Consider the following 11,979-nt stretch of genomic DNA (forward strand, 5'->3'; position numbering starts at 1 on the left):
AAGGGTTGTATAGCTCTCCGCAATGGATCCTATCACAACTTTGCTTCACGCCCATCCACTTCTGCTCTGACTTCATCCCCATCTTACACTTCCTTCCACTTGGTCTCCAGTACCATAACTATTTCCCCATAAAGCAGTCAACCATCTTCCCCTACTGCCCATGGCCCCATGCACTTCGGCCCCGGGCTTCAGTGGCTCACACATCCTAGGCTGCCCCACCTCTGCCTAGTATCGGTCACGCCCTAGGCACAGAATCGACGAAGTGGCTTTGTTGTCGACAGATGTTGATTATGGGAGAGCGAGGGCTGAGACAAACCAATTCTTATATACATCTTTTATTTAAGTCTTAGCATCCTCATTATTTAAATCCAATCACAAATACCATAAATTCAATATCAACTCATGTTATAGTATTCTCTAGTTTATATGGACCATAGGCTGTATTAATTTTAATATCATTTAGAATAACTCAGAACCTCACTAAAAAAAAACTAACCAAAAGATATTATATAAATTATTTAGTTTTGTATAGATTTCCAGTTCTATTTATTGAATGGTCGATGTTAAACGGAACACTTGTCTGCATGGATCCTCGTAACTTAATTATTAATGATAACCCAGCTGGTCTGGCGACAACCTAATCCTCTGTGAAAAAACCACGATGTCATCTCAACACGGATGGTTACTTGGCATCCCTTTGTGACGTGTCATATATAGCATCCAACATGGCACATCTTGTTTGACAGCCCGTCTCCTTAAAAGGATAACGAGACAGCTTTTGAGGGTGCCTAGGCATTTGCCGTGCGATACATGCACCGCATGAGATCCGAACCGCGCGTCTTCAAGCATGGTTCCCAAGCTTCTCCTATCAACAATGGTACACACGAAGCATTTGCTTGGGAGGTATGATTTCTCTACACTTCGACAAAGGGACGAGAACTCGATTCCAACTGAAGTCAGCCTCACAAGGGTGCGATGGACATAGGAGAGAAAAGATAGTGAGTCTGTATTCTCTAGTATATACTAAAAAGAAAGTATAAACTAAAAAAAGGGGGAAGAGTGATAAAAATAACTACATGTTGCAAAGACTTTTACAAAGCATAAACAATATGGTATCCTTATGACATCAAGTTGGCTGATGCATCTTGCAGGTTTTACTTTATCTGTCTATTTATAGCAAAGTACAAGGATGATCGCGCTCATCTTCAGTATCGCAAACCAAATGAACCAATATCTGTATAGAGTATAGGTTATTCAAACAAATTATTTAGTTTTGCCGCAATTGGATTCTATTTTAGTACAATGATGTCGATCTTTTAAAGTTAAGACATCTTGATTGATCCTATATGATCTTCTCTAGAGAACGTTGGACTGACTTATTATTTGAGAATGGAGATCCTAGGGAGATCATTAACGAGTAGCTGTCTTCATAAGGATTGTCGGTCTACCTTTTGCTACGAAACCTAGAGAGATTAAATAAAGAGGTTGGACTTTCTTTTCCTGTTGATTTTAGAAATTTTGAATTTTTGAATAGGTTGATTTCTTTTGCCATTAAAATGTGGAGAGAGAGAGAAAATTCTTGCATTACAAAAATCATGTAGCTATAAACAAAACACCAAGCTCAGAAAATTCCATTAGATGCAGAGGACATTTTACAAGCAGCCAAAAACAAATGCCAACATTTGAAAACCTAAGAACAGGAGTAAAGAAGCCTCTATTAGGAACTAAAATCATTGTAAGGTCACCATATTTAACTTGCATTGAATCATTCAAGGACCTTGCAGCAATTTGTTTGTTGAAAAATCTTCAACTCGTACTGTCAATCCAAAAGGAACGGATGCCAAATTATTTTTCTTTCCTTCTCCTTCCTTTACTTTGGTAAAGAATGGCACATATGTTGGCAACATCTATCCTTCATCCAAAAGTGGGAGTAGGGGCTACAACTAGATTATCATTTGATAGTTTTGTTTTTTTTTTCGACAGAGGTGCTCATTTTGATTTTTGATACATGCATACTGAAAGACTAGCTGATTTCGTTTTAGATGTGCTTTAGTTTTTGTTTCCCTCTGCTACTGGTGAAATGATTAGAATCATTAGGCAGAAATACTAATTCTTGAGACAATTATATAGAAACATAAAGTTAGGGTCCATTTATTAGTCTATTGAATCTAGTAGAGTTGTTATAACTAGTAAATTTAACTACCAAATTCAACATTTAGCAACTATTAGTGCATTATCATAACCTAATTCTATACATTTAGTACATTAAATACATAAAGATTTAGACAAGTAGCCTCTTTTTAGTCCTAAAGGATTGAATTTTGGTTCTGAGCTCATAGAAGAGACTGTTGAATTTTCCACAATATTCGATTCATTATTCATTTCAGCTCTGCAAAATACAGTCTAAAACAACATAAAATCAGCTTAGAAAGTCTCATAAATAAAGTCATAATTTCTCATTTGTGACATTATATCCCAAAGTTTGTAAAAGATTTAGACAGTGTTTTCCAAATGGTTATTTTCACAAATTAAAACATTAACAAGGGGCAACAGGGAGAATCAAAGCTTGTACCACTCCTCATATTCAAGATACTACTGTGATTTGAGAGGATTATTGAACAGTTATCAATGAAGTAAGTGAAATTGAAGGAATAATTTTATAAAAAATAATATATTTAAGAAAAGAATGACACCTCCTACATGCTTCATTTCTGATAGGAGAAGGTTACAGAGCTATTTATAAAACCATATTAGTCTGCTGAAGTCTTCTATTTTGGACAAGATTACTGTATGACAAGTCAATATCTCTTGCTGAATTTGAAATCCTTGCACTACGCTGTTTAAGCAAACTTAACCTAAAGTTTTGGGTTAAACTAATTAGACATGCATTAATTTTATGAACTCGGATCAACTCTGAACACCAAACATTAAAACTTTTTTTTTTCAAATTGGGTTTACATCAAAGAAAAATTCATATAACTTAAACCAGTCCAAACTTGTCTAGATTTGCCATAACATGAAGCCCTTAAATTCAACCTAACTTGAATCAATGGTTAACATTGGGCGCAATCATCTCGATCAAATTTGAGATCTCTCCAACAGAAAGAACAATGCTAATCAGTCGAGATAAATCTTAGCACCTTTGTTATGCTTATCATACTCTCCGGACACAAATATATGATGGACCCTCGTCATCGGCCATCCAAAATTATTCTAAAATCAATATTTTAGGTCACATATTAATATAGCTTCCGTGCTAAGATAATGTATAAAGAAAAAGGTTGCGTAGGATGGGAGGTGGCTCTTTTATGGCAGACTTTTGTTGCGATAAATAATGAGCCGGCCATTGAAGAAATTTTTCGGCAGACCCGGTCCACTATAAATTTAGAATGAAATCGCTTCATTTTTTATATATATAATAGCAATACAACCTCGGATGTTGTTATCCTACATGGGCTCGTTTGGTTCGTGGGAAGTATTTTCCCTTCTAGGAATATGATTCCTGGGAATCAGATTCCTAGGAAGAGGATACCTAGGAAAGCACTTTTGGCATGTTTGGTTAACCATGGGAAAGTGATAAATTTCCAAAGTGCTTATGTTTGGTTGACCATCCACTTTCCTAGGAAAGTTATGTATAATTCCTATTATGCCCTTAATAAAAATTAGGTCTTTAATGCCTCTTTAATGCTTCTTTAATGCTGAAGGGTCTTTTTGGGAAAAAAATAAAAAAGGAGTGATTCCCACCTCATGGGAAAGTAACTTTCCCATGTTTCTCATGGGAAAGACTTTCCCATGAAATGTGGGAATCATATTCCCATGGGAATACAACTTTTCCATCTCTCTCCTTTGAAAACTCCAACCAAACAAGAGGCATTTCATTACTTTTCCGTTGACCACACTTTCCCCCCTCCCTTTCCTGCGAACCAAACGAGCCCTACAGTGGAGTCGATCCACCAAATAATTTCTGGCAAAATGGCCTACTACCAACATGATATGATGGGAACTGGGGAAACGGGGTGAACAAAACAACTCTGGAGGTCCCTCGTCATCTCATCATTGGTCTGTTGCTCACGCTATCTCTCCACCACTCCTTTTTTTTCTGTATGAAATTGTAAATTTAATGAACATAGATGGAGAGATATATAGTTTTTCCCTAACCCTAGATTACACCAATCCCCCACATGAAGCAAGGGACCTTGGAGTCACATCTGTACAGCTAATAATGATTAATGATGAACAATGATATGCAACCATGTCTTCCTGTCGAGCAACACAAATGAAGACCGGGAATAAACCTCCACCACCATAAATCCATTTATTATTTCTCATGTGGACCAACTTTAATGAGAGGAGTCTTGTAGACCAGACCTCTCCCTCCAAAATCCAGATATACACACATAAAAAGACGAAGAGCAGCAGCTTGGCTAAAAAAAAAAAAAAAGAGAACCAAAAGAAATACGAGAGAAGTGGACCAATCAAACTCAATCATATATAGCGGACGCCCATCCATCCACCTGATGGAAGGCAGGGCGGCCACGACCATCCCACTAGAAAACTTTACGCTAACCATTTCCCTGTCTGTACTCTAAAACAACTCCCAATCGAACCTTGGGGTGGGGACGGGTGGTGCGTTTGAAGTGGCTGCCGCCGGGGTGGTTGGCAGGAACCCAGAATCGAAAGTCTCCCACTTGGTGGTCACCACCGACTTGGTCGTCTTGAGCATGGCATTCTTCGCCTTGAGCACATCCAGTTTCTCCACATATTTCTGCACCCTCCTCTCCTGCATACCAGCCCAAACAACCAACAACCTATGGATTAGCGAACTTGGGATTGCATATGCAAATAATATGCTGATGGTTCGATCAAATAGCGATTGGATCCAACCTGCATTCTCTTCTGGTGCTTCAATTCCCCATCGACGATGATGCCATCAAGCTTAACCAGCTGTATCATCAGCAGCTCGATAAGATCGAGCATATCTTTCTCAGCAACCTTTCCACCTTTGGTTATGATCACCTCCAGCTCGGATACCTGTCGAACAGTAGAGACATCAGCAAGACGATGGATTAGATCAATGTGAGGAAGGGTGTTCTTGATGGCAATGCGGATGACCTGAGAGGTGAGCTTGTCGACTTCGAGGGTGATCTGGGACATGGACTTGGAGGCCTTGTCTATCTTGGCCTGGTGGCGCATCTCCAGCAAGCGCTTGGCCTGGCGGGCGGGGTCGTCCACGACCACCAACTTGGACCCGTCTTTCACGCCGGAGATGTCGAGGTAGGCGCTGGAATCCCTCTCCTTGTCTTTGTACATCACCTTTTGGTCCTGTGGATGCAATCCAGTCCTCTCCGACAGCAGCTTCTTTAGCTCCCCTGCTCCAGTCCGTTGATGAAATTAGTTGATGACTATGACTAACGGTAGAACAAGAGATTTCTAGAAGAGCTGGTTCAGGGATCACCGAAGGTGGATTGGGAGCTGAGATAGATCTCGTGGTAGGCGGCGCCGTACTTGACGCGGACGCGGATGGTGGAAGCGGGGGCGGCGGCGGCGGCGGCGGAAGCGGAGTCGGGGTCCCTCTTCTGGACCAGCATCCCGCCGGGCCGGAACTCCCAGGGGTACGCCTCGTCCACCACCACAGCGGCCGCCGGGAAGCTTCTCATGGGGATGAATGCGTTCGCCGCCGCCGCCGCCGCCGGAACCGGGCTCTTCGTCCTCCCTAGCATCGTCTTCTCTGGATCTCTTCTTTTTTCCGATAGAAGAATTGAAATGGACCTTAAATTGCGCCGGTAAAGGCCAAGTCGGAGTCTAGAGAAGGCATTCTGAGCGGCAAGAGGCAAGAGGAGGAGACAGCCGGCGAAAATGGGATCTCTTCGCCAATCTCCGCCTCCTCCACGGATCTCTCTTTATGGTCGGAATCTTCCGCGGCCAACGCAGGAACGGAAAAATCTCTCTATCAATGTAATGGGCCTCGAACTTTGGAGAAAAAATTGGGTTGTGGGAGTTCCCTGTTTGTATTTGGACGAAGGCCTCGAAATAGCGGAGGGTGGAAGGAAGGAAAGAAACCGGAAGGTAGAGAGGAGAGGGACAACATAACAACTGCGGCTGGGAGGGGAAGAATATATAATACTTATAAGCATAAAAACAAGGATTAGCTGTCAAATTAAATAACCCATCAGCTAATTATGCCCCTCTTTGAGCTAGGAATTCTCCTTTCTACCATTAACAGATTTTAACCACATAAAAATTTAATTAACATATATATAATTAATATCAAAGAAAGTGAGACACGGAGCCTTTTCTACCAACTTTCACTAGAATGCGAGGCCTATGCAAAAAGTAAGTACCCATCAATTTGGAGACAGTGTTAAAGGTGTAGCTGAAAAAATAATGACTCTGGGCACGATGCTTCCCACCATTGTAGGAGAAGGATAGTTTTATCCTGGATGTATCTTTGGCACCGAACACCGTTGGATCCGCAGCCACACAGATCTCAGTCCATCCTTTTTTTCGTGCGAAAGATGCATCGCTGTCCCATTTTTATCCACAAAGATAAAGAAGCTATTTCTGTATTTCCAATTCATTGCATCATGGCTCGTTCTCTCGATAAATTTCTGGCCGTTCAGTAAACGACGATAAATATGACGTCTCCCGAAATATACGTTTCATCATCCTATACTGAGAAGTGCAATTTTTTTTTTTTTCTGTACCTAACTATTGTCTCATTACTATCTTTCTCCACGTTTCCTTTCTTTATTTTATTACCAGGCATGTAGGCTTGGGTTGGTTCCGTCCGTTTCCCTTTCTTGCATGGCTTTTCCTTTTGACCGTCAAAATTAAGAAAACTACAAAAATGACTCGGGATGGTTGCCAGAAAGGATGAGGTGGGGGGACACGTCACCTGTCGTCCAACCGCGACGGAAATTAGACTTTAAGAGGCGTAATCTCCACTGACGCAAATCATAAAGCTTGTGGTATCCGTAACCTTTTCCCTGTCCGCCACCCGAAACGTAAGTAGTTACAAAAAAAAAAAATGACGGAAGGTAAAACAGTCTCCGTCCATCTCAGCTACAGAGCAAGAGGACGGTGTAATAATGATAGTACAATTAAAACTTAATCATGGTTATTTGATGATAGAGAATCATTGGGAAATATATCATGGATGGTGGTTTTTTCCTGACCAAGAGACAAGGAAATACTACTTTTGAAATCATTACTCTTGTGATGGAGATTGTACTTTCTTTACTACTTTCACCTATCGTCTCACGTGTCTACGGATAACTGTAAAAGTTAATAGCATACCTAGTCTTCAGTTCTGGAATATAGATGAATACGGTCAAATGACTTAAAAGGTTGTTGAACTATAAATATAATCTAGGTTGGAACATACTTTAGGTAATGGGAGTAATAGATTTTAATGGAATTATAGAATTATTCTATGTTAGATTACACATTAGATCCTAAAAAATTAAGAAGAAGAATAAATATGCTAAAGAAATAGTACAGTTTATCAGCAAGGACCCATATCAAGCAAGATCCTTGGCAGTGAAATAGATGTCCTAAATGTACCAAAAAAGATAAAGTAAAAGTCCATTTAGTAGTAACAACCCAGGTTAAGTATAAACATGGGACGTTTGGGCTGGCTGTTTTGGGGCACTGGCATTATAGTTGTGTGGATGTCTATGTTCCGGTACAGAAAACTCGCAGTGCTACTCAGATAAACGAGAAATAAAAGATATTGCACTAATAACTTGTCATATAAAATTATCATATCTGAAATGCCTGCATGTAAAGATGGGGTAACCAGCCATTTTGTTTTCTTTCTCATTTTGATTAGTGGGGGGATAATTGAATGAAAAAGAAGTGCAAAACACCGGATAATACCTCCCAAGATTCAAACACAGAGTCTCTTTTAATAAGCACAACTACTAAGATAAACCCATTTATTTAACTCGAGTCAATAGGCTATTCTTCATTGTCAATCATATATTAAAATATATGTAGTTAATCAAATATACAAGTAAGGATGTCAACTTGTAAAATTGATAGAGTCTCTGATAAACGAAAGAAGAGACTTGAATTCGATCCGAACAATGCCCTGATTCAAATGAATTTCCACCTATCTTACTTCTCAAATAAAATATATTTTTGTTATATAAGGTTTAAATTATCTATTTTTTTAAAAAACAGAACTAATTGAAGATCTTTCACCTATCCATATGTTAAGTACAAATGGATAAATTTTGTTCTATATATAAAGTAAGTTGAACTATAACTATAACCAGCTAATCAGACAGCAGCCTAGCGGCCTCTATAATTTTTTAATTACCATCAACTAAACATATGTTGGCATTGATTGCCGACGTGTTTGATAAAATTTTTGAAAAATGAGTAATTAGCAACGACATATGTTAGAGGTTGGATGTCATCTAAAGCATGCGCAGTCTAAATCGAATTTTTGATCCAGAGAGAATAATAGCATGCTAATGCTGCCTCGACTACAACTGAATCTTACTTAACCCAAACTGCATTCTCCATCCATATAAGATGGTGCATTGTCGGGTTGTCTAACTTTACCTTGTTAGGCATGATTAGCAAAATAAACTTTAGCAGTTAACCATCCCAATACATGAATCTCAAAATCCATAACAAGATCATCTGTCATTTGAGGGGCATGGATTTTGAGTTGCCTAAGTTTATCTTTTTGATTTTTGTTGTTTTTCAAAAAGCAGCCCATCACAAGACTGTCCTACGGCTCCCAAGATCCACCTATCTCTCATCTGAACAGCTAATTTAATTATGATTATCATCTTCCTTTAAAAAGACTGATTAGCACAAGTACAAGCTTCTTAATAAAAGTTATCACACTTTCTACCAAAAAAAAAAAAATTATCACACTCAACTCCATTTGGATTGAGCGCTGGAGCGTTATAGTGAAAGAGTGGGAAACACCAAACTCCCTTTCACCAACCCTTTCCTCCATAATTTAATTGTAAGCCGAACAAAAATAATACTTTAAATTTTTATACTAACTTTTTCTGCTTGACCGGAGCATAGAGGTTTCCATCATCATAAACCCTTTTTATTGTAACGTCGTTCCCTGATAGGAGAGTTTTATAGACCGGAACCTCCTCCACATTCCATATGTACACAAGCAAAAAGAACGGTAGAGGAAGCTTGTTTTATTGGAAAGAAGAAAAGTAAACGAAAAAAAAAAAGATCAACCAAACCCAATCGCATACGGCACCGTCCATCCACCTGAGGCCAGGCAAAGCTTCCCCTAAGCGGATTATTCCTATCTATCTTTTCTGTACTCAAAACAATTCCCAATCGAACTTTGGGGTGGGAGCGGATGATGCGGTGGAGCTGCCCGAGGTCGAGGTCGCCGTCGAGGCGACGGCGGTTGGCGAGAACAGCGAATCGAACGTCTCCCATTTCGTCGTCACCACCACTGACGGCGGCGCTTGCTTCTTTGGCTGCTGCTTCTGCGGTTGCCGTGCCGGCATTTGCTCATTGGCCGCCCTCGGCATCGCATTCTCCATCTTGAGCACGTCCAGAGTTTCCACATACTTCTGCACCCTCCTCTCCTGCAAATGAATCAACCCGACCAACGCCCGTAGAATGATAAATTCGAGCATGGAAAGATTGGTCTGCAATGCTTTGATAAAAAAACTTACCTGCATTCTCCTCTGGAGCTTCAGATCGCCATCGGCGACGACGCCATCCAGCTTAACCAGCTGAGTCATCAGCAGCTCGATAAGGCTCAGCACATCTTTCTCCGGCACCTTGCCTCCTTTGGATATGACCGTCTCCAATGCCGACACCTGAGGGAGACCAAACAGCAAAGATTCGTAAGAATTGTGGATTGGATTGATCAAGAGAATGTTGGTGTTGATGGGAATGTGAGGGACCTGAGGGGCGAGCTTGTCGACTTCGAGGCTGATCCGGGAGATGGATTTGGAGGCCTTCTCGATCCTGGCCTGGCGGCGCATCTCCAGAAACCGCTTGGCCTGGGCGGCTGCGTCCTCCACCACCACCATCTTGGACCCGTCCTTTACGCCGGAGACGTCGAGATAGGCGTTGGAGTCCCTCTCCTTGTTCTTATATATCAGCTTCTGGTCCTGCGGATGTAGCCCCGTCCTCGCCGACAGTAGCTTCTTCAACTCCCCTGCTCCAATTCGTTGATGAAATTAACAATTACCAGGAATAGGGGGGAAATAAAAGATTTCTGAGAAACAGAAAAACGAAAAAAGCCAGCTGTTTTGTGGGTTACCGAAGGTGGCTTGGGAGCTGAGGTAGATCTCATGGTAGACGGCGCCAAACTTGACGCGGACGCGGATCGTGGGAACGGGGGCGGCGGCGGCGGCGGCGAAGTCGGGGTCCCGCTTCTGGACCAGCATACCGCCGGGCCGGACCTCCCACTCGCCCACCGTCGCGGCGGCGGCGGTGGTCGGAGATTCTATGACCGGGATGAATGCCGGCTTGGCCTTTGCCGGCGCCATGCCCTTTCTCCTCGTGGACATCATCTTCTCTCGATGGAGACCGATCCCCTCCGCTACTCCTTTCGAATTGGATTAGTATAGTTATCTTGGAGGGAGATCAGATCATTCCGCCGACGCCACTTCAGAATCCACCGGCGATGGCCCGAAAAACCTCGGATCTCTTTACCTCTAAAGAGAGAAAAAATTGGAACAATGAAACAATGGATCGATGGTGGCGAACAATTGGGTTTTGGCAGCTGCCTTGTCTCTATTTTTATTTCTTCTCGAGGAAACAAACGCTCGGAATGGTGGAAGAGGGAGAAGACGAACCACACCGGCCGACTAATATATAAATAATAATTAAAAATAAGATATTGAAGAAACACAAAAAGAAAGAAATGGAATTTAAATGTCAAGAAAGTTCAGTCAAAGTAAACGAACCTTACGTTAAGCTTAAAAAGCTAAGATATATAAAAAAAAAGCAGAATTCCATCCTCCACTATGAATTGGCTAAAAAAGCAAAAGAAATTTAGGGGAAAAAAAAGGAAAAAGGAAAAAGAAAGGATTGCTTCTTCTACCGACTCACTCAACAACGTGGAGCTTCCAAAGAAAGCTCAGGCATTTTGACGAGAAAAAGAAAAAGAAAGCTCAGGCATCACCGACACTGATCAGGGGGAGGACGATGGGATGTGTATCACGGCTTTCAAAGTCCACGTATACTACTGTCAGGCCAAAAGTGTAAATCTAATGACAAATCTCTGTTGCCCCTTTCCCTCTCGGGTGGTTCTATATACACCCCCCCTATTGCTCAGGACACCCCCCAAAAATTAAAAAAAAATTAAATACTCTCTACACCCCCCCATTTGCTAAGGACACCCCTAACAAATTAAAAATTCCTAAATTACCCCCCACCCTCCCCACCCCCTCACCTAAATTGCTCTCTACACCCCCCAAACCCCCCCCCCCCCCACCCTGCTCTTCCCCTCCAAAACACCCGCCGGCTTCTCCCTTCCGCCCAAAAAACCTCGCCTCAAGCACCTCGCCGGCGGCCAAACCCCCTCCGTCTCCCTTCGAACTGTTCCGCCCAAAGCACCTCGCCAACGCCCAAAACCCCCCCGTTCCCCCTTCTCCCTCTCGTCGCCGGCATTCTCCCGATCTCCGACCACCTCGCCGGCTTCTCCCGGAACCACCTCCCCGGCCATCTCCCGAGCAACGAGCACCTCGTCGGCGCCTCCACGACCACCTCGAGGTAGCTCCCCCCCCCCGCCTCCCCAAATCGTTCGGCACTGGTTCTTTGAACCAGTGCCTTCGGTTCGGCCCCATGGGGCCGACCCGCTGCAATTGGGTCGGCCCCATGGGGCCGACCCAATGTATCTTGGTCCCCATGGGGCCGAATCCAAATTTTTTTTTTTTTTTCTGTTGCTAGACTAAGGATTATTTTTATTCCCAAATTTTAGCCTAGATCACGTCCTTAGGGTGAATTGGATACCCAACATCAAGGACA

The 11,979-nt window shown here is 42.3% G+C and overlaps 2 protein-coding genes across 4 annotated transcripts; both read right to left on the reverse strand.

Annotated features, from left to right (window-relative positions):
* Positions 1-4,290: 4,290 nt before the first annotated feature.
* On the reverse strand, positions 4,291-6,097 carry LOC103711136 (BAG family molecular chaperone regulator 1-like). The gene is made up of 4 exons (XM_008797156.5): positions 5,456-6,097; positions 5,113-5,369; positions 4,885-5,031; positions 4,291-4,780 (listed from the first exon to the last, which is right to left on the reverse strand). The coding sequence occupies exons 1-4, from the start codon at positions 5,718-5,720 to the stop codon at positions 4,586-4,588; spliced, it is 864 nt and encodes a 287-aa protein (XP_008795378.3). The 5' UTR covers positions 5,721-6,097; the 3' UTR covers positions 4,291-4,585.
* A 2,957-nt stretch (positions 6,098-9,054) lies between these two features.
* Positions 9,055-11,242, reverse strand: LOC103711137 (BAG family molecular chaperone regulator 1). 3 transcript variants are annotated; one of them, XM_008797157.5, is made up of 5 exons: positions 10,917-11,242; positions 10,268-10,817; positions 9,906-10,162; positions 9,672-9,818; positions 9,055-9,581 (listed from the first exon to the last, which is right to left on the reverse strand). In XM_008797157.5, exons 2-5 carry the CDS (start codon positions 10,518-10,520, stop codon positions 9,309-9,311), a joined length of 930 nt encoding a protein of 309 aa, XP_008795379.1. In that variant the 5' UTR covers positions 10,521-10,817; positions 10,917-11,242; the 3' UTR covers positions 9,055-9,308. The 3 variants fall into 3 exon arrangements, with proteins under 3 accessions (XP_008795379.1, XP_088579795.1, XP_088579794.1); XM_088723669.1 differs by having other exon boundaries at positions 10,922-11,080; XM_088723668.1 differs by having other exon boundaries at positions 9,162-9,581; positions 9,672-10,162; positions 10,917-11,080.
* Positions 11,243-11,979: the final 737 nt, after the last annotated feature.

The sequence above is a fragment of the Phoenix dactylifera genome, chromosome 6 (assembly GCF_051530095.1).
Source record: "Phoenix dactylifera cultivar Ajwa chromosome 6, Ajwa_hap1_PhDact_Kaust_v1.1, whole genome shotgun sequence".
NCBI classification, from domain to species: domain Eukaryota; kingdom Viridiplantae; phylum Streptophyta; class Magnoliopsida; order Arecales; family Arecaceae; genus Phoenix; species Phoenix dactylifera.

Coding starts and splice junctions, on each gene's coding strand:
- LOC103711136 (XM_008797156.5), bottom strand. CDS start 5,720: ATGCTAGGGAGGACGAAGAGCCCGGTTCCGGCGGCGGCGGCGGCGGCG. Junction 5,032..5,112: donor TCGACAAGCTCACCTCTCAG/GTCATCCGCATT, acceptor ACTGTTCGACAG/GTATCCGAGCTGGAGGTGAT. Junction 4,781..4,884: donor AGCACCAGAAGAGAATGCAG/GTTGGATCCAAT, acceptor GCTGGTATGCAG/GAGAGGAGGGTGCAGAAATA.
- LOC103711137 (XM_088723668.1), bottom strand. CDS start 10,520: ATGATGTCCACGAGGAGAAAGGGCATGGCGCCGGCAAAGGCCAAGCCG. Junction 10,163..10,267: donor CAGCTCCCAAGCCACCTTCG/GTAACCCACAAA, acceptor GAATTGGAGCAG/GGGAGTTGAAGAAGCTACTG. Junction 9,582..9,671: donor AGCTCCAGAGGAGAATGCAG/GTAAGTTTTTTT, acceptor ATTCATTTGCAG/GAGAGGAGGGTGCAGAAGTA.